The sequence below is a fragment of the Sinocyclocheilus anshuiensis genome, unplaced genomic scaffold (genome assembly GCF_001515605.1).
Source record: "Sinocyclocheilus anshuiensis isolate Anshui unplaced genomic scaffold, SAMN03320099.WGS_v1.1 scaffold912, whole genome shotgun sequence".
In the NCBI taxonomy this organism is placed as follows: Eukaryota; Metazoa; Chordata; class Actinopteri; order Cypriniformes; family Cyprinidae; genus Sinocyclocheilus; species Sinocyclocheilus anshuiensis.
In genome coordinates this window covers 494,674-521,359 of record NW_015549618.1, presented here as the reverse complement: position 1 = coordinate 521,359, position 26,686 = coordinate 494,674, and the positions used below count along the sequence as shown (strand labels likewise).

At 39.6% G+C, this 26,686-nt stretch overlaps 1 protein-coding gene across 1 annotated transcript in view; it reads right to left on the bottom strand.

Annotated features, from left to right (window-relative positions):
• LOC107659332 (complement C3-like) overlaps window positions 1-26,434 on the bottom strand; it is a 38,605-nt gene extending 12,171 nt beyond the window's left edge. The window contains exons 1-28 of the mRNA XM_016448246.1: window positions 26,320-26,434; window positions 26,183-26,218; window positions 25,994-26,020; window positions 24,985-25,177; window positions 24,711-24,873; window positions 24,558-24,628; window positions 24,099-24,190; window positions 23,900-23,982; window positions 23,739-23,826; window positions 23,373-23,475; window positions 23,165-23,279; window positions 22,901-23,016; window positions 11,498-11,641; window positions 11,203-11,415; window positions 10,922-11,122; window positions 10,386-10,544; window positions 10,183-10,312; window positions 8,477-8,539; window positions 7,826-8,324; window positions 7,647-7,732; window positions 6,801-6,940; window positions 3,921-4,130; window positions 3,691-3,757; window positions 2,975-3,061; window positions 2,623-2,826; window positions 2,460-2,535; window positions 1,674-1,833; window positions 1,458-1,568 (exon numbers count right to left, since the gene is read on the bottom strand). Of these exons, the coding sequence (XP_016303732.1) occupies window positions 1,458-1,568; window positions 1,674-1,833; window positions 2,460-2,535; window positions 2,623-2,826; window positions 2,975-3,061; window positions 3,691-3,757; window positions 3,921-4,130; window positions 6,801-6,940; window positions 7,647-7,732; window positions 7,826-8,324; window positions 8,477-8,539; window positions 10,183-10,312; window positions 10,386-10,544; window positions 10,922-11,122; window positions 11,203-11,415; window positions 11,498-11,641; window positions 22,901-23,016; window positions 23,165-23,279; window positions 23,373-23,475; window positions 23,739-23,826; window positions 23,900-23,982; window positions 24,099-24,190; window positions 24,558-24,628; window positions 24,711-24,873; window positions 24,985-25,177; window positions 25,994-26,020; window positions 26,183-26,218; window positions 26,320-26,393 (3,711 nt within the window). The 5' untranslated portion in view covers window positions 26,394-26,434. The remainder of the gene's footprint in view (window positions 1-1,457; window positions 1,569-1,673; window positions 1,834-2,459; window positions 2,536-2,622; window positions 2,827-2,974; window positions 3,062-3,690; window positions 3,758-3,920; window positions 4,131-6,800; window positions 6,941-7,646; window positions 7,733-7,825; window positions 8,325-8,476; window positions 8,540-10,182; window positions 10,313-10,385; window positions 10,545-10,921; window positions 11,123-11,202; window positions 11,416-11,497; window positions 11,642-22,900; window positions 23,017-23,164; window positions 23,280-23,372; window positions 23,476-23,738; window positions 23,827-23,899; window positions 23,983-24,098; window positions 24,191-24,557; window positions 24,629-24,710; window positions 24,874-24,984; window positions 25,178-25,993; window positions 26,021-26,182; window positions 26,219-26,319) is intronic.
• Window positions 26,435-26,686: the final 252 nt, after the last annotated feature.

Here is a 26,686-nt window from a genome sequence, read left to right as displayed (position 1 = left end):
TTCTGCATTCTTTAAGTGCATTCACAGGATTATTTAAATGCTTCCCTAAATTATTTAAATGCACGTTTCAGTTCATTCTGCTTTTTATTCAGCTTAGCTGCAGATATTTAGATAACATAAGACACATTATGTGTCTTATGTTCTATGGCGATTCTGCATTCTTTAAGTGCATTCACAGGATTATTTAAATGCTTCCCCTAAATTCTTTAAATGCTTAGTCAGGGGGAAAATTACAGCAGCCTTTATGGTTACAGAACCATAGGTTAGAGAAAAAAACACTTTTGTCCATTGTTAGATGCTGGTTTAATGATGTTATGGCATGACATGGCATATGTAAAAATTTATATAAGTCAAGATTTTAAAGAGCTTTAAAAGTATTATGTATAGGCTAACATTTTGTCACACCAATAACATAAGACACATTATGTGTCTTATGTTCTATGGGCGCGAGATCACTTCTCTTTCAGTGAGAAAACTTCTTTATCTCATTTTCATAAAATAAAATGCTATAGTATTTAACTTTTCCTCTCCATCGGCGAATGATGATTCTGAAAGAAAACGCGCCTGATGTCTGTTTGCTATAGCAACGAGCGCTACTTTCATGCATCTGATTATCAGACAAACCTTGGGCTCTTATTTCAAGGTTGTTGTTAAAGCTGTGGTTATTTAAACGGTTTCCTTCGTACATTCGGTTTAACAACATTGTTAAAACACATTTCTCATTCAATGTAACTGTGCGTATGCTTTAGACACTTACATTTTTGCTCCGTCGTCCATGCAATAAATGCACAGCCTTCGACTGCACAGGTAATGTCATCGATATGACCGAGAGCCATTGAAAAACTACATAAAAGTAAAACTACTTCACTTTAGCATTACTGGCCACGAGTACCAAGGAGAGATCACACATCAGCTGCTCAAAAAAATGTGTCAGTGAGATGAACTGAGCGCGAGCGCAATCCTGTGACAGTCACTGCAGGCGGTAAATAGTGGAGTGCGTGAAGGAGAGATGCGAGGCACGAACACTGTAAAAGGTCTCCATTATTTCGTGCTTGTAGTAATTTAATGTGTATATATTTTGAAAGCATTGAATCGCTATAGAAATCGCGATTCATTCGATTCTTGGCATTTTAATCAATTACTGTCCGAAATCGGCGATTCACGATTAAAAAATCCATGTTTCAGGATCGATGCATTGCATCATCAGGGCTTGTAATCGATGCATCAAGAAAACGAGTGAATCGTTACACCCCTAGTCCCAATTTTTTAATTTAGCTGTTTTTTCATTATTTAATTTAGCTTCTGTCCATATTTATTTAATTCAGCTATTATTTAATTCAACTAATGTCATAATTATTAAATTTAGTTTTCTAATTATTTAATTTAGCTATGTCCAGATTATTTAATGTAGCTACTGTTTAATTCACAGGTTTTTAGCAGTATAGTAGGGAAGTTACCTGTATGTTGAGGCCTGGCTCTTGGCAGGTAACAGCATTTTGTGCCTCTGCCAAAGCAATTATCACGAATGCGGTCAGAGACACTCTGGATTCAGAGCCGCGGAGGCCTCCCTGTATCACAACACAATGTACATAAGACACGTGTAAATACTGTACCCTTTCATTGATTATTGTGAAACTACTCCAATTAATGCAATCACAGTTATGAACTCTCACCGTCATACTGGTGTCATAGACAGGATTGTCCTCCTGAAAGGATCCATCAGGATGCTGTTTATTCTTGAGCAGGTACACCAGAGGGCCACACAGATGCTTCTCATTGACGCTAATAAATGATTTTGCCATGGAGAAAACCTTCACCACGTATGCAGTGATCCTGAGATGGACAGAACATAAAACAGATGAGCTCTACAGGGAAATGCAGACTTTTAAATTAAATGTTCCCTCCTGGTGGAATGACCTGACCAACTCAATCCGAGTCCTTAGCCATCTTCAAGAATCGGCTAAAACCACATCTCTTCCATCTTTATTTGACCCTCTAACTCTAGCACTCTCTATACTAATTCTATTCTTTAAAAAAACACTTTTCCCTTTTAGACTTGCACTCTATTCATTTACTGCTTCTTTTCTTTAAAAAACAAAAACAAAAAAAAACTTGCTTTCTAATCTTTTTGTATTCTGTCTGTTTTCTTTTCATTTATTATACAATTAGCAAAAGCAAAAAAGACATATAACACTAGCTTGCTCTATTCTTTTTCTATTCTCTGTTTTCTTTTTATTTATTATATTATTTAAAAAAAACCTTGCTACGTGTACTGCGTTAAGCTAACTGAGACTTGTTATAGCACATGTATATCATTGCTCTTTTGTTGATTTTGATTGCTTCCATTGTCCTCATTTGTAAGTCGCTTTGGATAAAAGCATCTGCTAAATGACTAAATGTAAATGTAAGTGTAAATGTTCAACGTGAAGCTGTAATCAGTGATGTGCCGGCATTAATACCATGTGCTGGTGCCTTCTTTGGCGTAGGGAGGGTACGAGTCGTCCTTTTTCCGGTAATTAAGTTGATTTTCATACCCTGAGTATGAAAAAAGTTAAAAGACCATTTATTTTGTCAATATCTAAAGTAATGGTGATGTTCATCCCTATTTGAGTCTCATTGCACCTGTCTGGATGTATTTGATGGCCTCTTGTCTGCGATCTATTCCCACAGCGTCCCAGTTTCCACTGCGGTCCAGGTAATGGGCGGCAATGAGGGGCAGCGTGATTCTGGCCAGGTTCTGCTCCACACACCCGCCGGGCATCCGGATCAACGCTGCCAGAGAGTCCTCCTTAATAGAGTTATCAATGCTGTCTGCCAGCAAATCACCTGAAGAAATTACATTTAAAAAACAAACTGGGAAATTCTTGACAATCGACATATTAACATGACAATCAAATATCCATAATGTAATTGAGGGATAATACTCAATTACTATGATGTTATGAATATGTTTATAATTAATAAAATGTCAAACCTCTGACATTGACAAATGTCTCCGGCAGAGATTTTGGCACAACAGCGTCCAACTGCATCTTCTCCACTTCTATCTGCTGTCTACCAGCTGAGATGAGGAAAACAACAACAAATATATAAACAAATATATATAACAAAATAAATATAAAAATTCCCCAGTGTTGGCTTGTTTTAAGAGGTCTCTAAGGACTTAACCTTTTAAATATGCAAATTTTTGTTGGTTTTCAATTTATATTTGTATTATTGTACTGTATTTTATGTTTTATTATAAGATTCTTTGTACTGTTGTGCTTTTGAGTTTGAGAAAAGCACTTTATAAATTAAATGCATTATTATTATTATTACTACTATACATAATACAAATTATAACACATAGCATTTTATGCATAAGTTTTATATGCATGTTTTTTTAAATGCATAAAAGTTTTATTTAATGTATAATTTTCATGCATCAAGCCCCATATGAAATGTGTAAAACTCTGAAAAAAGTCTGAAATGTAATATCGCAAAGATCATTTTTGTATATATTTCTATTATATTTCATTATATATCATTTTCATGCATAAAGACCCATTTATTTGTGTAAAACTGTTAAAAATTGAAAAAAGCATAAAGTGTTATATTACAATGGCAAGACCATTGTTAAATTAACTAATTGATTCTTAAATTGCCATTACATTTATCACATTTAAACTCATTATTTCCAGCCAGTCTTACCGCTGTCTCCTTTCTCAGAGGGGTTCAGCACAAAGCTCCTCACTTTAATTGTCTGGATGCCTTCGACCTAAAACACAAGATTTATCGTCATATACATTACCACACAGTTATTGCACCAACTTAATTAAAAAAAACACACAACATGCACACCAAGCAACATATCTAATATAATATATTTTCAATATTATGCGCGAGGCGTGAGAGAGAGCAGGTTTTAGGAGCTCACTTACTACCACACGCAGATTCTTCCTCACTGCATCCTGCCCCATGAAGGAGGCTGCGACGGCTGTGACCTGTAGAGGTAGCTCTCCTGTTTTAAGAGGGATGATGGTGTATGAAATCAGCTTGGAGGAGCCGGCCGGTACCGAAACCTGCTGTCTGTGCTGTCCGCTAAATGCTACGCTGCACATGTCCTCTGTCTTCTCCAGAATCACCATGACCTGCAAACACAGTGTTTAGGTCAGGACATGAATAAACTAAAGCAGCGTTGCGTCGCTTTGGCGCTTATGGGGAAACTCCCGTTTACTCTGTTACTAAAGCCTGGTTTGTTCACATTTGTGTAGCTACACAAACCAATTGCACTCTAACCCACCAGAAGGTGAGGAGCCAATATCTCTATAATAAGTCGGCTCAGAGCGCCATTTTATGATTCGCCGGTGTGCTTAACACATGAGGATCAACGGCCCTCGTCAGCTGCGAGCGGCTTGATATCCTTCGGACCTTCTGAGGAGGAGATCGCTGCTGACACATTCTGGCAAAGGCTGTAGAGGATCTCGGCCTCGCTTGGTCGGCTCCGGAAGAGCCCGCCCATAGCCTCCTTGACGAGTGGTACCTGAAGGGACGCCATAAACAATCCTCCCACCATCGGCCTTCTCCGTTCCTGCTCGGCCTGTGTTAATCCCTCTACTTCTACCGCTCTCACCACTGTTGACAGCCCTGAAGAGAGAGGTCATAGCAAGCTCCTCCCTTTGGAAGTGGCGGTAGCTGCTCATCTGTGCCCTCCATCGGCCCTGGGGTTGAAAGCCCATGCAGCGCATCCATCTAAGCCCTGCAGGACTACATCAGCTGGTGCTGGAGTGCCACCTTTGGCTAAATTTAACAGAGATCAGGGATGCTAACGAGGTCAGCCTCGTTTGTTCTGACGAACCTCTTATTTCTACTCTTTCCACTTTTAAACTTCCGAGCACAGAGGAGGTAGTCAATTGTATTCACAAATCTAAATCTACTACTTGTCGCTTGGATCCTATTCCAACGTACTTGGTGTAGAAAATTAGCTCATAAGGGAAATGTATATAAATAATTACAATTAATTATGATTAATAACAATTATTTATATCAGCTGCCAGTAGTAACTGTAGCAGAATTAAATTGCCATCAACTAATCTGTTCGTCCAGTGAACATTCAGGGTAAGTTCATATCAACTCTAAGAAAGGATATTTTCGTGGCCACAGAAAATATCCTTCCTACAGTATTAATGCATTGGAGCACGTAGCTGGATCAGAATCGTAAAGGAACATTATTCACAAGCAGGACCAGAAACTCATGTAATTTGTGCACAAGAGCTTTATTAACTAAACACTACCTCAAACTAGTCTAACAAACAAACAAACATTCATACACTCATGCGTACATACAAAGGGTAGCAAAGTGGATGAAATAAATCATCAGAGGTCACTGAAATTAGGCCTTTTAAGTTCTGTGGAGGTCACACCTCTCCAGGGTCAAAGAGCCAATGGTGACTTGCACTTTTGGAGGGAAAATTTACGACTCTTTGTCTCCGAACGTGGTAATTTGCATATGCAACTGGATTGGATGTTGATGCAAAGACTACTAAAGATTCTTAGAACACTAATATGTTGAATAAGTATCAATATATAATATAAACTCTCAATTAGATCATCCGAAGACGAATTCATAGAGACCAAACATGGTATAGGTAAGGTTACATGAACGAGTGGTTCTATCATAAGCATGCATAAAACAGTATACAATACAAAAGACAATATACAAGAACAGTAATAATATGCTCAATGACCTGAGGATATGTGATAGGAAGGTCAAAGAAAGGTTTGTCTGTGAATGAGAGTCCATTTATATGGCATTGTGTGTCTTTCCTATGGGTAAAAGGTAGTGAGAGTTGCTCTGCCCGCATTCCTTTGGGCAATAAAACCAGTGTTATCAGCATTGGTTGCCATGGAACCAGAGGACTGTTCTGCCTTTTTGAGGCGTTAGCCGCATTTCGGAGGAAGGGTCCACAGACCCTTATAGTTGGCTTGTTGATTGAGGGGTGTTACAGAGTATTTGTTAAATATAACAAAAATTGTGTGTCTGATTGGTCCAGACGCTACATTGGTTAAAGACTGTTTACCTTCTCTCTTCGTCCAAACGTCCATTTCCCGATAATATTTGAGCACTGTTGAGCAGATTCTTAAACACAACTGATTGGCCATAGTCTTGGCTACAATGATCATCGTTTCACGCTCTTCACAAGCACTCACACAGAAGCACATAGGAGCGTTTGAAAGCCGTGCCTATCAGCGCGGATCCGTCTATATCCGTCTCTCAGATATATTAGGGATCCGCTGATAGACGCAGCTTTCAAACGCTCCTATGTGCTTCAGTTTACATCTTGCTGGATAGTGGATGCTATAGCCTTGGCTTATGCCTCAAAAGGCTTGCAGTGGTTGGTGAGATTCTATTGGTGAGATTTGTGCGGCCGCTGGCTTTCTACATAAGTGTTAAAGCAATGCAACGGGAGAGACCGTTCGATAAGGAAAGCTCCGGTTATAAATGTAACCTTGGTTCCCTGAGACAAGGGAACGCATGTTGCATAAGTTGCTGTGCTTTAAGGCTGCACGCGAATGAGTGACTGTCGCTTCAGTCGAAAGATTCTGATGAAATGGCGCTCTGAGACAACTTATATAGCAGTCGGGTCCTCCCCTTCTGGCGGGTTTGTGCAGCTACACAAACGTGAACAAATAAAGCTTCAGTAACTGAGTAAACAGTAGTTTCCTCATAAGCATCGAAGCGACACAACGCTCGTTCCTTTATCTCAGGGAACCAAGGTTGCGTGAGTAACCACAGCGTTTTGTGATGTTGTGAAACTGACCTCCAGTTTTGAGTTCCTGTAGTTGTGCACCACAGCTTTGATTTCCACATGTTCATTTCTGGACACTGAGTGAGGCAGCCGCAGATCTATGAAGAACGGCTTCCACGCCCGGACGTTATACGGTTCAGCTACACAGAAACCTGAAAAGAAAATAGAAAAGTTTATTTTTTTGTTCCTGATTTTTTGCTAGTTCTCATGTTTTAGACAGCTAATTAAATCTACTAAAATTATATAGCCAAATGCAGTACTTTATTTATTTATTTATTTTTGTCTACGTTGTTTTTAATATTTGTAATTAGCACTTTTTAAACACTAGTGACTATTAATAAAAAATATTATAAGTCATATGCAGAAATGCTTGACATGTAGCATTAAAAGATAATTAATAAAATATTTGTAATTCATATGCAGATATACAGTACTTGACATGTAGCATTAAAAGCTAAATAAATATTATTAAAAATATGTAATTCATTAAACAGCATTAAAAGCTAAAAAATGTAATTATATTAATTCGTAATTCATATGCAGAAATGCTTGATATGTGGCAGTAAACGCTAAATAAATAATAAAATATTCACAATTCATATCTTTTGATTGTAATTATTTATTTATCATTGTGACAGAAATAAAATCATTTAAAATTGATTCCGCATATCAGTTATTGGACACTTAAACATAAAAATGATCTGTATCGTTTGTAAAACCAATATTGGCTGTATTCTTTTCTTAACTTTCGTATAGCAGCAAATGTGCTTTATTGTTTGGCTGAACTAGAAAAAGAGTTTTGATTCTGCTACAAAGAAGCTCTGTCAGATGGACAAAAGGACAGAGCTGTTTGTTTACCTGTCTGAGGTGAAGCACTGACGGCTAGAAACCCCCACTGAGTGATGCTGTCAGGAAGAACAGTGTTTACTGGAAGTACAGCCAACCTGGAATAAAAGCATGGAGCATGGAGAGACACTTCCATCACTGAACATGATAAAAGTGAGACATCTATACTGAGTCAAAGGTCAAACTCCTACCCATCAGACTTGGTGACACTGGGTAATCTAATGTCAGTCCACAGCCACGACTCGAAGAACTTGCTGCGCACGTAAATGTCCTCTAAGTCAGCTAAATCATCTTCATCGAACTCTTCCACCTCCTCTTCTTCTTCTTTCATCTTGTCAGCATGACTGTTCTCACGTACTGTAATCTCAGGTGTGCGGATGCTCTCAAAATGGGTCGAAGGTTCGCTGACAATAGTTTTTGAAGGATAGTGATAAACATAACGCCGGTAAGAAAGTAGCTTGGTGGAGGTGTGTACAGGGGTGGTGGTTGGTGGAGGGGTGGTTGTCGGGGGTCTGGTAACGACACCGAGCTCCTCTCCTCTGTACTCCGCACAACAGCGAAGGAAAGCCAACACACAGCTCCAGTCCTCGGTGATGTAGAGGGAGCGACGGTAGCAGGAATACGGCATGGGGATCTCCCTCATGCCGTCCACACAACATCTCTGCAGGAACTCGTCAGAATATGCCTTCTCTGAGAGAAAAGAACGTGTTTAGGATGACTTAGCATATTAGCTTACCTTTCACTAGAGCTTTTGCTAACACTTTCATATCACCGCTTCTCTAACAAACTGTAACATACCAAACTTTTAAAGGATTTCTTATGTAATAATGACAGAGACTTACCAAGTTGCTCTCTAAGCTGCAGTTTGGCAACAGAACGTCTTCTTCTAGATCTACTGGAACAATCTATTCCAAACAAACCAAAGAAAATGCACTCTTGATATTGAAGGTTTTCTATTGGCATTGATGGTTCCATGAAGAACCTTTAGCATCCATAAAATCTTTCCAAAGCACAAAAGGTTCTTTATAGTTGAAAAAGGTTCTTTAGATTTTAAAATGATCACAATAAGAAAAAAATTGATCTTTTAGGAATGGATCTTTTCATTGAAAGGTTCTTTGGGGAACCAAAAATTGTACTTCTGTGGCATTACTGTAAAACCCCTTTTGGAATTTCTCTGTTTAAAAGTGTATAAATCAACATTTGCATTCGTAAAACATTTGGCCAGTCTTGATTTTGTCCATTGGGAGTTGATTGGATTGGTAAAATGGGGCATTTCAAACTAGACTGACTGCACGTTTATAGATCAACTAGTTGGAAACCAAGAACGGCGAATGGAATGTGGATGTTGTAGGTCAAGTTCACCCTCAACAACATCTCAATGTAATCCCAATGATATATGGTATCACTGGTGTAACAATGCATTAACCTTAACCGACTATAAATAATTTTGTTAAATATTGGCAAAATTTTAAAAAGGCTGAATAGCAACTGTAGCCTAAATCTATATGTCTAATAGTTAACATTAACCAGTCTATGTATTAACTGACAGCATGTGCAACCTAGGCCAGCGTACTGCCAAAGAAATATATTTCTTCTGGATTTTTAATGATACATTTGTAATTTTAGCAATAAAATTTAAAACCTCCATTTCATGCTATTTTGTGTTGCTGCTATCCTCATTAGCTTTGAAGCTCTGGATGTGTTTTATATAAACTACTGTTCAAAAGTTTGGGGCCAGTATGATTTTATTTTAAAGAAATTAATACTTATATTCACCAAGGTTGCATTAAATTGATCAAAAGTGACAATAAAGATGTTTATGAAGTTACAAAAGATACTTCAAATAAATGCAAGTAGAAATCACAGAATCCTGAAAATAATTTATCATGATTTCCACAAAAAATGTTAAGCAACACAACTGTTTTTGGGATTGATAATAATAAGAAAATTCTTGAGCAGTAATTAAGCATATTAGAATGATTTCTGAAGGATCATGAGACACTGAAGACTAAAGTAATGATGCTGAAAATTCAGCTTTGCATCAAAGGATTAAATTACATTTTAAAAGATAATCAAATACAAAAGAGTTATTTTAAATTGCAATCATATTTCACAATATTACTTTTTGATCAAATAAATGCAGAAATCAAAAACATTTTCCGAACTTTACAGACCCCAAACTTTTGAGCGGTAGTGTAATGTAAGGAAGCTTGTATCTGCCACAGGATAAATAAATAAAAAAGGTGCCCTTTTTTTATAATTCTGCTTTTCACATTAATGAATTATATGATATAAATGCAGAATTATGATAAACACAGCATTGAGAGATATAAATGCAGCATTCTGAGAAGAAAAGTCTGAATTGTGAGATATAAAATTTTAATTTTGAAGTCAGAATTTTGAGGGGAAAAAAACAGAAAGCTTCCATAGTAATGAAATTTATTTTAGAAAAAAATATATTAAATGTTAATGCATGTGAAGTACCTTTTTTGTGTAATGAAATTTATTTTAGAAAAAAATATATTAAATGTTAATGCATGTGAAGGACCTTTTTTGTAGTCCGTGTATGCTCCTGTGCTGGAATGAAACATCAGTCCTGCGTCACTGAAAACACCCATATTACTCCTGCCTCCTCCTGCGGTGCAGCCCATATCACCCTGACCCACCATCTCCCACACCTGAATCAAAGAGATATGAGTATCCACAAGACTCTGGAGAAGGTTCTGGAGTGAAAACTGTATCATCACTTACCTTCTTCTGCGTCAGACGGTTTTTACTCAACAGGAAGATGGCATTATCCACAGCAACCAGGCTGACCTTTGCCCCTGGGTCTCCTTTCACTTCAAATGTAATGCTGCTGCCTGGTGAGTACGAATTGAGTTTTTCTTCCTCCGCTGGACCTACACTGAGCTAATACAAATCATAAATACAGATTTCACCTTAATGCATCCTTGTTGAATAAAAATATTATTTTTTTTTTTAATCGGCATGGTAACATTTAGAAAATGTATTTCTTCTCTTTACATTTTTGTAATTCTCTTTTTTAAACCTTCTGATTTTTTCTTATCAAAAACATGAAAAAGAATTGGGCAAAAGACAAATGTACATGTGTTTTTAACAAAATTCAAATTGGCTGCTATATAATAAGGCCAAGATTAGACTCTCATGGTAGGAGAAGAAGAAGAATTTGAATAATAATTCTGTTTTTGGCCCCCAAATGTACCATAAAGCACTAGAATGTGCATCTTTCCTGTTAATAATTGGTCAAGGTCGTAACATGAACTCACCGAACCAACACACCGGTCCTCCACATCCACAAACACAGAGTCTGCCACCACGTCCGGACTATGCTGCCATGGCAAAATGTAGTAGGCCACAAAGCGAAACGCAGGTAGCATTTCTGAGGTAATCATCAGAGGAATGTTTATGACGACCAGGTCTCTGACATTCATCCTAGCAGCGTGGATTATGTTTCCTTTACTTAACACCTACAGAAACAATCATCAGTGTATTTAATACAGAGATTCCAGTCATTCTCATCCCAAAATGCCCCCAGAGACAAACTCACAGCATACGTCAGCTGCTCCACAAGTTTTCTTCGTTCTGGTGAGCTAGATTTGATGTGAGCTTGGATGTTGAGTGTGCTGCCCACCACCACTGGACTGTCGCCCACTGAGATGTGCAGGTAGTTCCTGTAGCCGATAAAAGAGACATATGACTCCACACGCATCTCTTGAACAGCCTGCTGTTCTGGTTTCAGTGAAGGATCTGCTGTCTCCACCTATATAAGCATACATATATTCAACTGACAGGTATAACAAAATTTTGTATTGTTTCTTTATGTATTTCTGTGAGTGACTTACTTTCAATATCGTTGAGCTGTACTTCACAGGCACGTTGATGGAGACTTTGATGGTCCCGCTGTGTACGGTGATTGGGTTTTCAAGAAAGCTGATTTTAACAGGAGTATTATGGGCTGGAGATCCATCGTGGTCACTCACAGTAACCTAAAAAACAAAACATATTCACAAAAAGAATAATGCTAACATCAGGGGCCAGTTGCATAAAGTTAGCCTCTATGTTAAGACAGTGACTTAAGAACTAGTCTGACAAACTAGTAGTTAGCCAAGGGGTAATCAGACTTATTTTTTGGATTCAACTTAGACTAATCTACAATTTTATGTAACTGAATTAAAAAATATATGACTGGTCTTAAATAAAAAAAATAGCTGACTAACTTTTAAGACTAGTCTTAACCTTTTATGCAACCGGCCCCAGGTACTAATATCAACAATGCAATCATGACATCGAATTAGATTATTGGTTGGATAGTTTACCCAAAAATTATCATTGTGTCATTTACTGTATATTCTATTAATTTACTCTCTTTATATATAGTACTGTGAAAAAGTCTTATGCCACTAGTATTTTCACCAACAAAAAAATGGTTTAAAGTCAGTTATTTATATCTTTTGCTGTATAGTGTTAGTAGGAAATATCAGTTGATGGCCAAAATTATTAGAACACTAGTATTTTCACCAGCTAAAAAATAGTTTTAAGTCAGTTATTTCTATCGTTTGCTGTAGTCTGTCCATAGGAAATATCCGTTTACATTTCCAAACATTCATTTTGCCATTAATTGTAATAATCCAGAGAGATTTTTTTCTTGCACAAGGAGTCTGACAACAGCCAGTGCACCACACAGAGATCTGATCTCATCATCATCCAGTCTGTCTGGAATGACATGAAGAAACAGAACAAACTGAGACTAGGGCTGGACGATATGGCCAAAATTTATATCACGATAAATCTCTTAATTTCGGTCAATACGATATAATTCCGATATCAATATGAACAATATTTTTTTAAAAGCCTTGGAAAAACTGCCAAGAACGCCCACAATGGATGTCTGTACTCAGGTCTGGACTGGTGAAAGATTATGTGTATCTTTAGTCAGATGCATTTACATTATGACTGTGCCCTATGCAATCAACAGGAACTGTAAAGGTGTGAACCAAATGGTCCATACATTTAGAATAACAAAAGAACAGTACTCCTCAGGAACTTCTTGTAGATAACAGGATCTCCAGCGGGAGGTCCTAACAGTATCTGTTGTTTGTGTAGCCCTTTTGTCTTTAAGTATAAAGTTCTGTCTCACAGACAGAACTCTGGGAGAAGCTAGGAGTCTTACGAGGGTTAAGATATTTTGAAGACCGACAAGCTAACATCACTGTTAAAGCCCTGCTACACTGCTACCTTCAATAAATTATTCTCCCAACAAGAACTCTGGTCAAGCTTACTTATTTTATGTATTAGAGAAATCTAATACATTGGCGAGCCACCCAAACCACTGCTCAGCCAAATACAGCAAAATCTAACACTGGGGTTAAAATTCGGCCCTGGAAAAATCCAGCCCAGTCCACGAGTTCCCCTGTGAATGTTTTGCTGGGTTATAGGGCCTTCAATTGGAGTAAATAAATGAATAAATAAAGGGCTTGGACAAATCCAGCCCATTTGACCCATGAGTTCACCCGTGAATGTTTTTGCTGTGGATAGGGCCTTAAAATGGCGTACATAAATTAATAAATAAAAAAGGACAGAAACAAATAATGATAGGTATTATTGAATGTACTGCAAATACAGTTAATAGACTTAATAATGCATTTTTGTCACATAGAAATGCACTTGACAGTAAAGCATTGATTTTGAGCTAGATTGCAGGAAATTTATTGCTAATAAATTCTGTGATAATTTCCTCACCCTCATATCATTCCAAGCCTGTATGACTTAAAGTCCGCATGAAATCAACATTTTCTTTATTTACTTTACTAGCACAAATTGCAAGTCTTGATGTGAACAATTAATCAGTGCAAGATAATCCGCTGAAAAAAAATGTTTTTGTCTTGTTAATTTTTTTTATCAAAATCCGAACATTTGCTTCCACTCTGGAATGGCATTCCTTCTCTGATGACGTCAGTTTGACGGCTTGGGCAGAATATGCTTAAACACACCCCTTCAACCGTTAGTTTGCTATGAGTGAGAGACAGAGAGGAGGAGCGCAAAAATAAAACCATGCCCTCTATTCAATATTCCGTTTCAGCTGGAAATACGTCACTACACTGAAATAAAGTCGGCAGCAACTTCTGGTTCACGCAGACATTTTTTTTTTCTTCAGTGGAACACAAAAGATATTTTGTAGAATGTTACCAAACCATTTTGGTCACCCTTGATTTCTACTATATGGACAAAAATTTCTGTGTTCCACAGAAGGAAATTCATACAGGTTTGGAATGACATTATGTAACTAAATATCTAAACTAAACTAAACATGTAAAGAGAAAGAAGTCCTTGCTTAGAATCCAGAGTTTAACTGACTAGTAGGCCTATTAGTAAGATTGTGGTCACAAGAAGTAAAACCATGGTCCTCATTACCATGGTTATATGGTTTTAAAAATAAATAATAGTAAACTATGAAATTTGTAATAAAAAACTAAACATGTAGAAACAGAAAATAAAGAGTGAGCAATAACAAAAACATATGTTTCTGAAGGTGGGCTTAGTGAGAATGCAAATTGATGTCGGCACCAATAGCCTCGTGGTTAGTGTGTCGACATACAGCGCAACTGCGCTCACGGCGACCTGAGTTCAAGTCCCGTCTCAAGGTCCTTTCCCAATCCCGCTCCCTCTCTCCTCCCAGTGCTTTCCTGTCGTTGCTCTCTACTGACTTAACAAGCTTAAAAATGTATAAACTGTAATTATGAAACAAAGTGACATATTTGTACTAGACAAGTGTGAAATTACTGTGGATGAAAAATTATATTCTGAGCCCCATGTGGATTTACACAAACTGAGAAAGTCAAAAAGTGTTACGTTGTGCCCTGCTCTCCCCTACTGAATGAACGAATTAATGAATGAAAACCATTGTGTGGCATCAGAAGACATGGAATATAGAGCAAAAGTCATTTGGACCACTTTTAGACATTTCTGTTCAATGAAATGCTCCGGTTACTGACGTAACCTTGGTTCCCTGAGATAAGGGAACGAGCGTTGCGTGAGACGCTAAGGGGAAAACTCCTGTTTTACTCTGTACTGAAGCCTGATTTGTTCACGTTTGTGTAGCTGCACAAACCAATAGTGCTTTAGCCCGCCAAAAAGGACAGAGCCGACCCTTATACAAGTTGGCGCAGAGCGCCATTCATCAGATCATTCGACTGAAGCGACAGTCATCGATTTGTGTGCAGCTTATAGCGCGGCAAGTGACACAACGCTCATTCCCTTATCTCAGGGAACTGAGGTTATGTCAGTAACTGGAGCGTTCCCTTTCGAACAGTCTCTCCCGTTGCGTGAGACGCTAAGGGGAACGCATCCAATCACGCCGCGCTATGAGCCGATACAGGACATCCTGCTCTGCAAGCCCAGTCTCGGAGCACTAATAAGACCCCTGAGAACATGAGCACATTATGCCCCAAGCTAGTAGCTGAGAAGCACTAATATAACCAGCTTTGCCCAAGGGGGAAGAGTGGTACATTAAACTGAAAGAACTCGCACCTGTAAAGCAGGGACATCTAAGTTATAGAATCTGGCAAATGTGGACGGCGATGACCAGCCGGTGGCCGCACAGATCTCACCAATAGAAATTCCGCTGGACCATGCCCAGGAGGAGGCCATCCCTCTTGTGGAATGGGCCCTCACACCTATAGGGCACTGCAAGCCTTCTGAGGCATAAGCCAAGGCTATCGCATCAACGATCCAGCGAGAAATTCGCTGCTTTGTGGCCGGCAGTCCTTTATGGCGGCCTCCAGAGCAAACAAAAACTGCTCTGACTGTCTAAACAGGCTAGTGCGCTCTAGGTATACTCTCAGAGCCCTTACTGGGCAGAGCATGTTCGGACCCTGCTCACCATCTGTAACGGGGAGCGCCAATAGGGAGATCACCTGAGCTCTGAACGGAGTTGATAGCACTTTAGGAACATAACCATGTCTTGGCTTTAGAATGACTTTACAGTCATTAGACCCAAACTCAAGACATGAGGCGCTGATTGACAGCGCTTGCAAGTCACCCACTCGCTTAACTGATGCCAAGGCAAGGAGGAGGGCCGTTTAAAGCAATAAGAGCCACAAATCAGCCGAACTGAGCGGCTTGAAGGGGGGCCCTCTTAGGGCTCGCCGGACTATAGACAAGTCCCAAGACGGCAGAGTCTGAGGGCAAGGAGGATTCAGCCTCCGTGCACCCTTCAAGAACTTAACAATCAGGTCGTTTCTGCCGATCGATTGGCCAGCTTCGAGAGAATGGTTCGCTGCGATAGCTGCCACATACACTTTGAGTGTGAAGGGGGCCGCCCCTTATCCATTGCAAAAAGGTTAGCACATGGGACACGTCACATGATATCGGGTCCAAACTTCATGCAGAACACCAGTTAAGGAAGACCGACCATTTTAAGCTGTAAAGTCGTCTTGTAGACGGCACCCTTGCCTCCAAAATGGTATTGCTTACTCTCGCTGGGAGCTGATTAGGCTCCCGTCAAGGCACCATACATGAAGGCTCCACAGCTCCGGCCGGGGATGCCAAATTATGCCTTTCGCCTGCGAGAGAAGGTTCCTCTTCAGCGGAATGGGCCACGGGGCTGCTGCTGAGAGCTGCACTAGCTCTGGGAACCAGGCCTGGTTCCTCCAGAGCGGGGCCACTAGGAGGACCCACCTGACGACCTGAGGAATCAGGGCGATCGGGGGAAATGCGTATAGGCGAGCACTGGGCCAGTCATGGGCCAGAGCATCTCGCTGTATCGAGAAGTATGTTGGGCAGTGAGAGTTGTCTTCTGAGGCAAAGAGGTCAACCTCTGCCCTACCGAAGACTGACCAGATCTTTTGAACCGTTTGAGGGTGTAGCGCCCATTCGCCCGGGGCTACCTTGCCTCTGGACAGCATGTCTGCGCCAAGGTTCAATCTGCCCGGCACATGAACTGCCCTTAATGAGAGGAGTTCTTTCTGTGCCCAAAAAAGGAGGCGACAAGCCATCCTGTAAAGAGTGTGTGACCTGAGACCACCTTGGTGATTGATGTAAGCCACCACCGTCATGCTGTCCGACCGGACCAAGACGTGGTGCCCTTTTAAAGCTGGAATTAGTGTTAATTCCGTTGATGAAGACTATGACGAAAAATTTTAGTTGACAAGCTTTTTTCCCATGACTAAGACGAGACAAAGATGAGACGACAATAAGGTCAATAAACGATAACTAAGACTATATCAACATGCAATTTTGTTGACGAAATAAGACGAGACTAAAATGTATTCAAAAAGATAAAAACATTACCAAGTGACCACCAGGAGGAGAGAGCACTTGGTCTCCCTGACCCGCTTGACGACCTGAGGAATCAGGGCAATTGGGGGAAATGCGTATAGGCAAGCACTGGACCAGTCGTGGGCCAGAGCATCTCGCTGTATCGAGAAGTATGTTGGGCAGTGAGAGTTGTCTTCTGAGGCAAAGAGGTCAACCTCTGCCCTACCGAAGACTGACCAGATCTTTTGAACCGTTTGAGGGTGTAGCGCCCATTCGCCCGGGGCTACCTTGCCTCTGGACAGCATGTCTGCGCCAAGGTTCAATCTGCCCGGCACATGAACTGCCCTTAATGAGAGGAGTTCTTTCTGTGCCCAAAAAAGGAGGCGACAAGCCATCCTGTAAAGAGTGTGTGACCTGAGACCACCTTGGTGATTGTGAGAAACATCAAACGGCAAACGAAATTGAAAGCATAACGAAACCATGCTACTACTGAACTGCGCAGTGCTTCGAGTGTAGAACCTGGAATTATGCGAACATTGAGGAAAGGATGGATGGGTTTCAATCTAAATTAAAGTGAAAGGTCGCTTCCTAAACCAGAGAAGGTGAACATGTTGGTATTCTTGTGGAAAAAAACATGCAAGCACGGTCACCGACAGAAAGTTTAGTTTAACTTTTCTTTTTGTTTTCATTTTGAAAAGTTTATCTTTGCTGTTTACCTCACGTTACACTATGGAGGCTTTCTTTTTTTATTTATCCATCCTGTAAAGAGTGTGTGACCTGAGACCGCCTTGGTGATTGATGTAAGCCACCACCGTCATGCTGTCCGACCGGACCAAGACGTGGTGCCCTTTTAAAGCTGGAATTAGTGTTAATTCCGTTGATGAAGACTATGACGAAAAATTTTAGTTGACAAGCTTTTTTCCCATGACTAAGACGAGACAAAGATGAGACGACAATAAGGTCAATAAACGATAACTAAGACTATATCAACATGCAATTTTGTTGACGAAATAAGACGAGACTAAAATGTATTCAAAAAGATAAAAACATTACCAAAAACCTCTTTTTATTTTCGTCAAAAAAGGAGACAAAATATTATTGCAGACTGCTCTACACGCCTCTATTATGCGAGCTTTTGTTTCTTTTTTGAGTGCGGTTGTCAGATATCAAAAGTTCAAATCCCCGAATCAGAGCTTCGCTGTTACAAGCATACATTTTCTGCCCGGTGTTTTGCTTATTTCAAGCAATCTAGCAACCATGCGCACACGCTCGCTCCTCATTGCAGAAGCGCCGCTGCCGATGACCTGAAAACACTGACAAACACGCTGGAGTTTAGCGATCTAAATGAAAGTGTCACTCAGCCAGTCTGTGTTTTGTCATGAGATCTCGATTGTATTGTTTGCGATTGTGATCGCTGAATAAATGCACTTACTTAACCGCTGTTGTTTTAATAGAGAAACAGGCTATTGCCATTTGGAATTAGTGGAATTACTTGAAATTAATAACTTGTTAATTAATAACAATCTTATTGCTAAAATGTCAAGTTTTCATTGACTAAAACTAGACTAAAATACTTCAGGTTTCCTTTGACTAAAATTAGACTAAAATGTTGAGACTTTTAGTCGACTAAAACTAGACTAAAACTAAATAGGATAATGTTGACTAAATATGATCAAAACTAACAAGGACATTTTAACAGGGGACTAAGACTAAGACTAAAATGAAAATAGCTGACAATATTAACCCATTAAAATTACCCCATTAAAATAAATCAGGGTAACAATGTTACAATATCCACAATGCTCGGATCAGATGCTTTCACAAACGCCATTTTATCACCTCATTTACTTTGTTAATGAAAGGAAAACATGCAGCAAATATTTACATTAACCAAGTTTACACCTGGACTTAAGATCTGATCGTAAATAGAGAACTCAAAATACAGGTGCAAACGTTTGAGCTTGTCAACTTCCAGAGGTAGTGGGAAATGCATTTGACCGGATTGCTTTTGTGATTTAAACACTCATCTGGTCAAATGTATTCAAACGGCCACAAAAGATGGCCTACTCTCCGCCCACTGATCGAATGCGTAAACATAATGGGAAGCATCTTTCCAGATGGGATACAAACTTTGTCAGCTGAAGTTGTAAGTGTGGTTTGAAGATGAAAAAACCTACCAAGCACAATGTTCTCCACCGATCCTCACTTTTAAGTTCCATTTCATCCACAGCATTTGGTGTGGTTTTGAGGCTATTAGTTTTTGCAGCTATCAGGAGAAACCAAAGCTGCAGCTGTCCATATCTTTTTCCATTGTTTCATTTCACGTGTAAATTGTGTGAATATATTTTATCCATTTGATCAAAAGATCAAAGAAAAACCCATGCATTTACCTGCCCATTGACCCCCACCCTTGAAAAAATGTGGACAGAGTGGTTGAAAGTGGACAAAAGAGACTGCTCGGGTATTTTGAAATATATCAGGGGTGCTTCTGTGAACCTAAAGGTTTCATTGTTTCTGCAAGTCTTTCTACAGTGAGGCACAGTACAGGCTTCCCTCTGGTGTGATTACATGATTCCTAAGATGTTTCCTGTCTGTGTAACTTTCCACGGTTCCACACTGATGACATAAAAAGCAGTTCTTTCATATGTGAAAACTCATGTGGTACTTAAGGGCTGCTTTATGTCTGAAACTCTTTCCGCAGTGACCACATATAAACGGCTTCTCTCCAGTGTGACCTTTCATGTGCCTGTTAAGGTTTCCTTTCCGGTTAAAACATTTTCCACATTGTTGGCAGGTGAAAGGCTTCTCTCCTGTGTGAGTTCTCATGTGGTCTTCAAAGTGTTGTTTATAATTGAAACTCTTTCCGCACTGAGGGCATGTGTAGTGTTGCTCTCCAGAGTGAATTCTCATGTGGTCTTTAAAGTGTCGCTTTTGACCGAGACTCTTTCCACACTGAGGGCGCCCACCTAACGACCTGAGGAATCAGGGCGATCGTGGGAAATCCGTATAGGCGAGCACTGGGCCAGTCATGGGCCAGAGCATCTCGCTGTATCGAGAAGTATGTTGGGCAGTGAGAGTTGTCTTCTGAGGCAAAGAGGTCAACCTCTGCCCTACCGAAGACTGACCAGATCTTTTGAACCGTTTGAGGGTGTAGCGCCCATTCGCCCGGGGCTACCTTGCCTCTGGACAGCATGTCTGCGCCAAGGTTCAATCTGCCCGGCACATGAACTGCCCTTAATGAGAGGAGTTCTTTCTGTGCCCAAAAAAGGAGGCGACAAGCCATCCTGTAAAGAGTGTGTGACCTGAGACCACCTTGGTGATTGATGTAAGCCACCACCGTCATGCTGTCCGACCGGACCAAGACGTGGTGCCCTTTTAAAGCTGGAATTAGTGTTAATTCCGTTGATGAAGACTATGACGAAAAATTTTAGTTGACAAGCTTTTTTCCCATGACTAAGACGAGACAAAGATGAGACGACAATAAGGTCAATAAACGATAACTAAGACTATATCAACATGCAATTTTGTTGACGAAATAAGACGAGACTAAAATGTATTCAAAAAGATAAAAACATTACCAAAAACCTCTTTTTATTTTCGTCAAAAAAGGAGACAAAATATTATTGCAGACTGCTCTACACGCCTCTATTATGCGAGCTTTTGTTTCTTTTTTGAGTGCGGTTGTCAGATATCAAAAGTTCAAATCCCCGAATCAGAGCTTCGCTGTTACAAGCATACATTTTCTGCCCGGTGTTTTGCTTATTTCAAGCAATCTAGCAACCATGCGCACACGCTCGCTCCTCATTGCAGAAGCGCCGCTGCCGATGACCTGAAAACACTGACAAACACGCTGGAGTTTAGCGATCTAAATGAAAGTGTCACTCAGCCAGTCTGTGTTTTGTCATGAGATCTCGATTGTATTGTTTGCGATTGTGATCGCTGAATAAATGCACTTACTTAACCGCTGTTGTTTTAATAGAGAAACAGGCTATTGCCATTTGGAATTAGTGGAATTACTTGAAATTAATAACTTGTTAATTAATAACAATCTTATTGCTAAAATGTCAAGTTTTCATTGACTAAAACTAGACTAAAATACTTCAGGTTTCCTTTGACTAAAATTAGACTAAAATGTTGAGACTTTTAGTCGACTAAAACTAGACTAAAACTAAATAGGATAATGTTGACTAAATATGATAAAAACTAACAAGGACATTTAACACGGGACTAAGACTTAGACTAAAATTGAAAATAGCTGACAAAATTAACACTAGCTGGAAGAAAGGTTTTCAGGGCTAAGAAAACCGCCAACATCTCTAGGCAGTTGATATGCAGGCATTGCTCCGGGGCTGACCAGGAGCCGAACGCTGGATTGCCCTCCAACAGGGCGCCCCAACCCGAGTTGGACACGTCCGTTGTGACTACCTTCTTTCTGTAGGTCAGGCCTAATCTCGTTCCTGTTTGGAACAGGCAAGAGGTCGTCCAGGGGGCCACGGCCTTGATACAGCGGTGGTCTACCCTGACAGGAAGCCGCCCCAGGCGCCAGGCGTGGGGTGGAATGCAGGCTTTGAGCCAAAACTGAAGGGGCTATTTGTGAAGCAGGCCCAGAGGAATTACAGAGTTGGCGGCCGCCATAAGGCCGAGCAACCTCTAAAAAACCTTCAGGGGGCGTGTTGTCCCCGGTTTGAGAGACGCCGCCAATCGCTGAATAGTCAGGGATCGTTCCGGCGTAATCAATGCCCGCATTTGGGCTGAGTCTAAAATTGGCAAATCGTTGAGGTAGTTCAAAATACGGATTCCCATCTGTCTCAGAGGGGAAAGAGCTGCATCTATGCACTTCGTGAAAGTGCGCGGGGCCAGAGACAGTCCAAACGGAAGGACTATATATTGATAGGCCACTCCCTCGAACGCGAATCTCAAGAACGGTCTGTGATGGGGGGCTATGTGAATTGTGAAAGTATGCATCTTTCAGATCCACTGTCAAAAATCGGTCCTCTGGGCAAATGTGCGCGAGGATCTGTTTGATAGTTAACATCTTGAACGACCGGTGCATAAGCGAGTGGTTCAGATGTCTGAGATCCAGAATGGGTCTGAGCCAGCCATATCTCTTTGGAACAAGGAAGTAGCGGCTGAAAATCCTGACTCGCTGTTCGCTGGGGGCACCATTTCCACAGCGTCTTTTGCAAGCAATGTCTGCACTTCTTTTCGGAGAACGAGCACTTCGCTGTCTGGAACAGAAGTTTGAATAATGCCTCTGAAACGAGTAACCTTGCTGAATTATTTTTAAAACCCAACTCGACACTCCCCGAATGGCTGCCCAAGCTGTGAACGGGAGGCGAGAGGGTTTATTTTTGCGAATGAGAGCTCGCCAAGAAAAGGCGGGGAACTTGCATTCGCATGAGTGTGTGAGAGAGTGTGAAGAGGAAATTAGCTCTTTATTGTATGTGGGTCCGCTATCACAGCAGTAAAACATTCTGGTATGCGCTGCACCTGCAGGACGTGACCCACTGGAAACGAAACTCCATTGCTCAGAGGCTCCATCACCACCAAACTAGCCATGGTCTTGCCGATCGCCTGTGCCGTTGCTTTCGTGGCACGCAGAGCCAGGTCTGTTGCTGTGCGCAGCTCTTTAAAAGCCTCCTGGTGTTCTTGGCCAGACTTGTCCATACTGCGGAGAAGCTTGGCTTGAAACACTTGGAGAACCGCCATTGTATGCAACTGCTTTCTCCAGAGGGGGGAGCTTGCTGTATCTCTTGTCGTCAGCACCGTCAACGGTGACACCGCTCGAACCCGCTGCTCCGCTGTTTCTTTCTCTTAGGACACTGTCCTATTTAGAGACTGACAGCCCGTGGTCCCCATTCACTTTCATTTTATGGAAAAGAGCAGCTAGGACATTTTGCTGCATTTCAAGTCAAAAAGTTTTAAAAATGACATGAAGGGTGAACTTCATCTCTTCAAGCAGAAACCGTCGCAACAGAAAGGAAAATTACCGTCATAGCTAATGGCAGGCCAGGTTTGAAATACTTTGGTGTGTCTATGATGGAGAGCATGTAGGGTGACATTACTATTTTAATGCCAGATTTCTCTGCTTCCACAAGGTCACTACCTGAGAAGAAGAAAGGAGATAGGGTTTTTACAAAAACAAAAACTCACAATAATGATGCTAAAGAGTTTGTAGTGGTTGCCAAGGGCTTGCTATGCAGTTGCTATTGGATTGTGAGTGGTTTTAAGTTGTTTTTCAATGATTTTCCCACCTGAGCTGGTCATTACTGATGCTTTGACGTACACAGAAGACCCCAGTAAGCTATTTGTGTCAAGATAGGCCTTCTTTATCTCTTCCAAAGTCAAACTAACATGTCCTCCATTCAGCTGTAAAATAAAACATGGAGTAACAAGAGTCTTGTACTATAAAGCTGATTTAAGGTACTTAAACTAATGTTTTTTTCTTATTTAACCACTTACATCATTTAGTTGCTTCATAGATGTGAGTCTCTTCTTTTCACCATCAATTTCAATACCAAACAGCACATATGCAACACCTTTCACTGGTTCACCATAAAGATACCTGGAAGAAATGCATACGGTGACCTCAAAATATTTGATATCTGGAAACGTCTTTACTGTCATATTGGATTATTTATATCAATCCTTTCTGAATAAAAGTATTAATTTCTTTAAAAAGAAAGAAAGAAAGAAAGAAAGATGTAAAATAATAATAATAATAAATGTGAAAAATGTAAAAAAAATAAAAATAATAATAATAATAATAATGTGTTACTTAAATGTCCAAATACTTTGAGGTCATTCAGAAGATTCTGATTCACACACCTGGCTGTTATTTCTACCTCCAACTTTTCTGCATCTAGTCTGAGGTGGGATGTCTTTGGAGTCAAAGTGACGTTGAACGCTGGGAGGACTTGGGAGAAATGAGAAATGCTGTTAACCGACCAACAGAGAAACATCTAGCAGAGGTAATATGAAGGACTTACCATATTTCTTGACTTCAAACTCTCGGCTGAAAATGTTCTCTTTTCCCTGATCAAACTTCGCAACAACTTTCCACTTGCCCTCTCTAGAAAAACAAAAAGAGACTTACTCAGCAGCCATATATTTAAAGTATCAGGTAAATAAATAACAATTTTTGTCAATTCATTATTATTTTATAATATATCTGTTCTGTGTGCATACTTGACTACAGATGAGAGGGGGTAGGTGTTAGAGAGTATCCCATCGATTGCTTTGGCTCTAGAAATACCATGTACTGCAATATCATCTGGATTCTGAAACATGTGCCAATTGTACCGTAAAGCATTGTTCCAGAAAAATAAAATATTTCGGTCACACTTTATTTTAAAGTCCAATTCTCGCTATTAACAAACTATTAACTACGTCTTTTGCCTCAATAAAATTTGCTGCTTATTAATAGTTAGTAAGGTAGTTAAGTTTAGATATTGGGTAGGATTAGAGATGTAGAGTATGGTCATGCACAATATGCTTTATAAGTACTAATAAACAGCCAATGTGTTAATAATAGGAATGCTAATAAGCAACTAGTTAATAGTGAGAACTGGTCCCAATACTAAAGTGTTCCCAATATTTCCTTGCAAATACTGTAATGGCGTTTATGTCAATGCCAGTGACAGTCACCTGAATCTCCAGAGAAATGGTCCTCTCAGCAGCACGGAATTCAGTGTCAGACACAAAAGCCCTGCAACGCACTGAAAAATGACAGTGATCAGGGAAAAAAAATGAACAACGTTCATTATAAATAAGCAGTATGACAAGGATGTGAGAGCTGACCATTGTCTCCAGGGTTGTAAACCGGTTTATCAGTCTGAATGAAGATGTATCCAGAGCGGAACGACACCGGTAATACTCTTTCTGCACGATGGAATGCTCTAAACTGAGCAACAATCTTCACATATTTCTTCTTTCCATCTGGTTGTAGCACATTTGGATCAATCTAAATGAAAAGACAACATTTTATTTTGTTTATGTTCAGCATGATGCAACATTTAAACAAATGTAACTCTTTACTCTGAACTAGAACAGATACATTCATAGATAAATTCACCTCGATGGTTTTGAGGGCGCTGTAGTTGTTTTTTGAATTGAGGATAACAGAGCCCGTCATTAAGGCAGTTTGGGAGACTGGGTAATCATAGACCGCAATGCCGACTGTTAATTGCCGGGAGAGTTTGTGACCCTCCAGCAGGATGTTCTGTTTTGTTCCAGGTCTTATCTTTGCTGGAGCTAAAACATAAAACCTGAACCAGAACACACATATCCAATAGCACATAACATGTTTTCACTTTACATATTTCAAAAATAATTTTAAATTAATGTTTCTGTGGTGCAAGAAGTCAAAAATGTTAAGGTGGTCTAACCTAGAAAGAAAATTAAAAGAAATTATGGACAGTCTGAAATTCAATAATAATAATAATAATCTTATTCTTTTCGTTTTTTTATTTTAGAACATTTCTTTGTGTGTGTGTGTGTGTGTATAATATTTTAATATAGTAATAATAATTATTATTATTATATATATTATATACATACCATTTTTATATTCATATAAGGAAAAAAAGCCATTGGCAGCCCGAAATTATTTATTAAATAAATAAATGTTAGTTTTAAAACTGTGCAACCAAAATGGGGGTCATTTTGCTGTCATGTGACAAGAAAACATAAAACAGGGAATACAGGACCCTCATGACTGTGTGTCAAGATTACTAATACGTTTTTTAATAATATTTATCAAATAACTTCGCCTTTTTATTGCAATATTATTTCAGGTTGTTAAATGGTATATATGATCTAAATAAATAAATAAATAGTAATACTCCATATTTTCATAAAATCATGTTATTTATGTGTTTAAAAAAAAAGCCTACATTGAATGTTTGAAAACATTATATGAAATGATTAAGACGCTCTCATACCTGACTGTTATACCATTTAACATTTTCTGAGTCATTAAATAAATGAACATGGATTCTTGGGGAAATTCCCGTTCTCTGTACATTGATTAGGGATGTGTTAAGTAACTTTAAGGGCATAGAACAGAGGAGTTGTGTACTTACGTCGGAGAATGGTCGATGACCGGCTCACTGTAAACACAGATAACACACTCAGTTAGAGATAAATCCAATATGAACCACTATTTTTATTATAAACACAATTTTATATCCGACCATATCCATAAAAATAATTCACAAAATTCTCTCAGAAGCACAAAATACACAACACAAAAAATATATAGGCCTACTTACACTATTCGCATATTAGGTCCCCAAACTGTCCTCTTGCTGTTCATTTGACAAGATAAAGACATAAATAAATGTCGAGAACAAAAATAAATTTTTTATGCATTATTAAACATTATTAGCCTAATAAAATATTGACGCACTGTCTTTGAAAGGAAGTCCGGACATCAGAGACGTGACAGAGCAATGCTGTCCATAACAGCAGTGGAAGGAGCATCGTCCTGCTGAACTGAACTCTCACAATATGTCAGAGACAACAGCAGAAGAACTGAAAACCCCCAAATATCCCTCCCACTATCCACAACACCGTTATTTCCAAACTTTGAGGAACTCTTGTGTAATGTTTGCTTTCTGAGCACAACTGATATCTGACAACTCAAGCAACACAAGCTTTCAGCATTAGAAACATCACTTAGGCCTATTTAAATTATTGTTAACAAAATGCTATTAACCGTAGATTTTTATATTTTCTCATGAAAATTTGTGTGGAAAAACGTACTCGGTTACTAA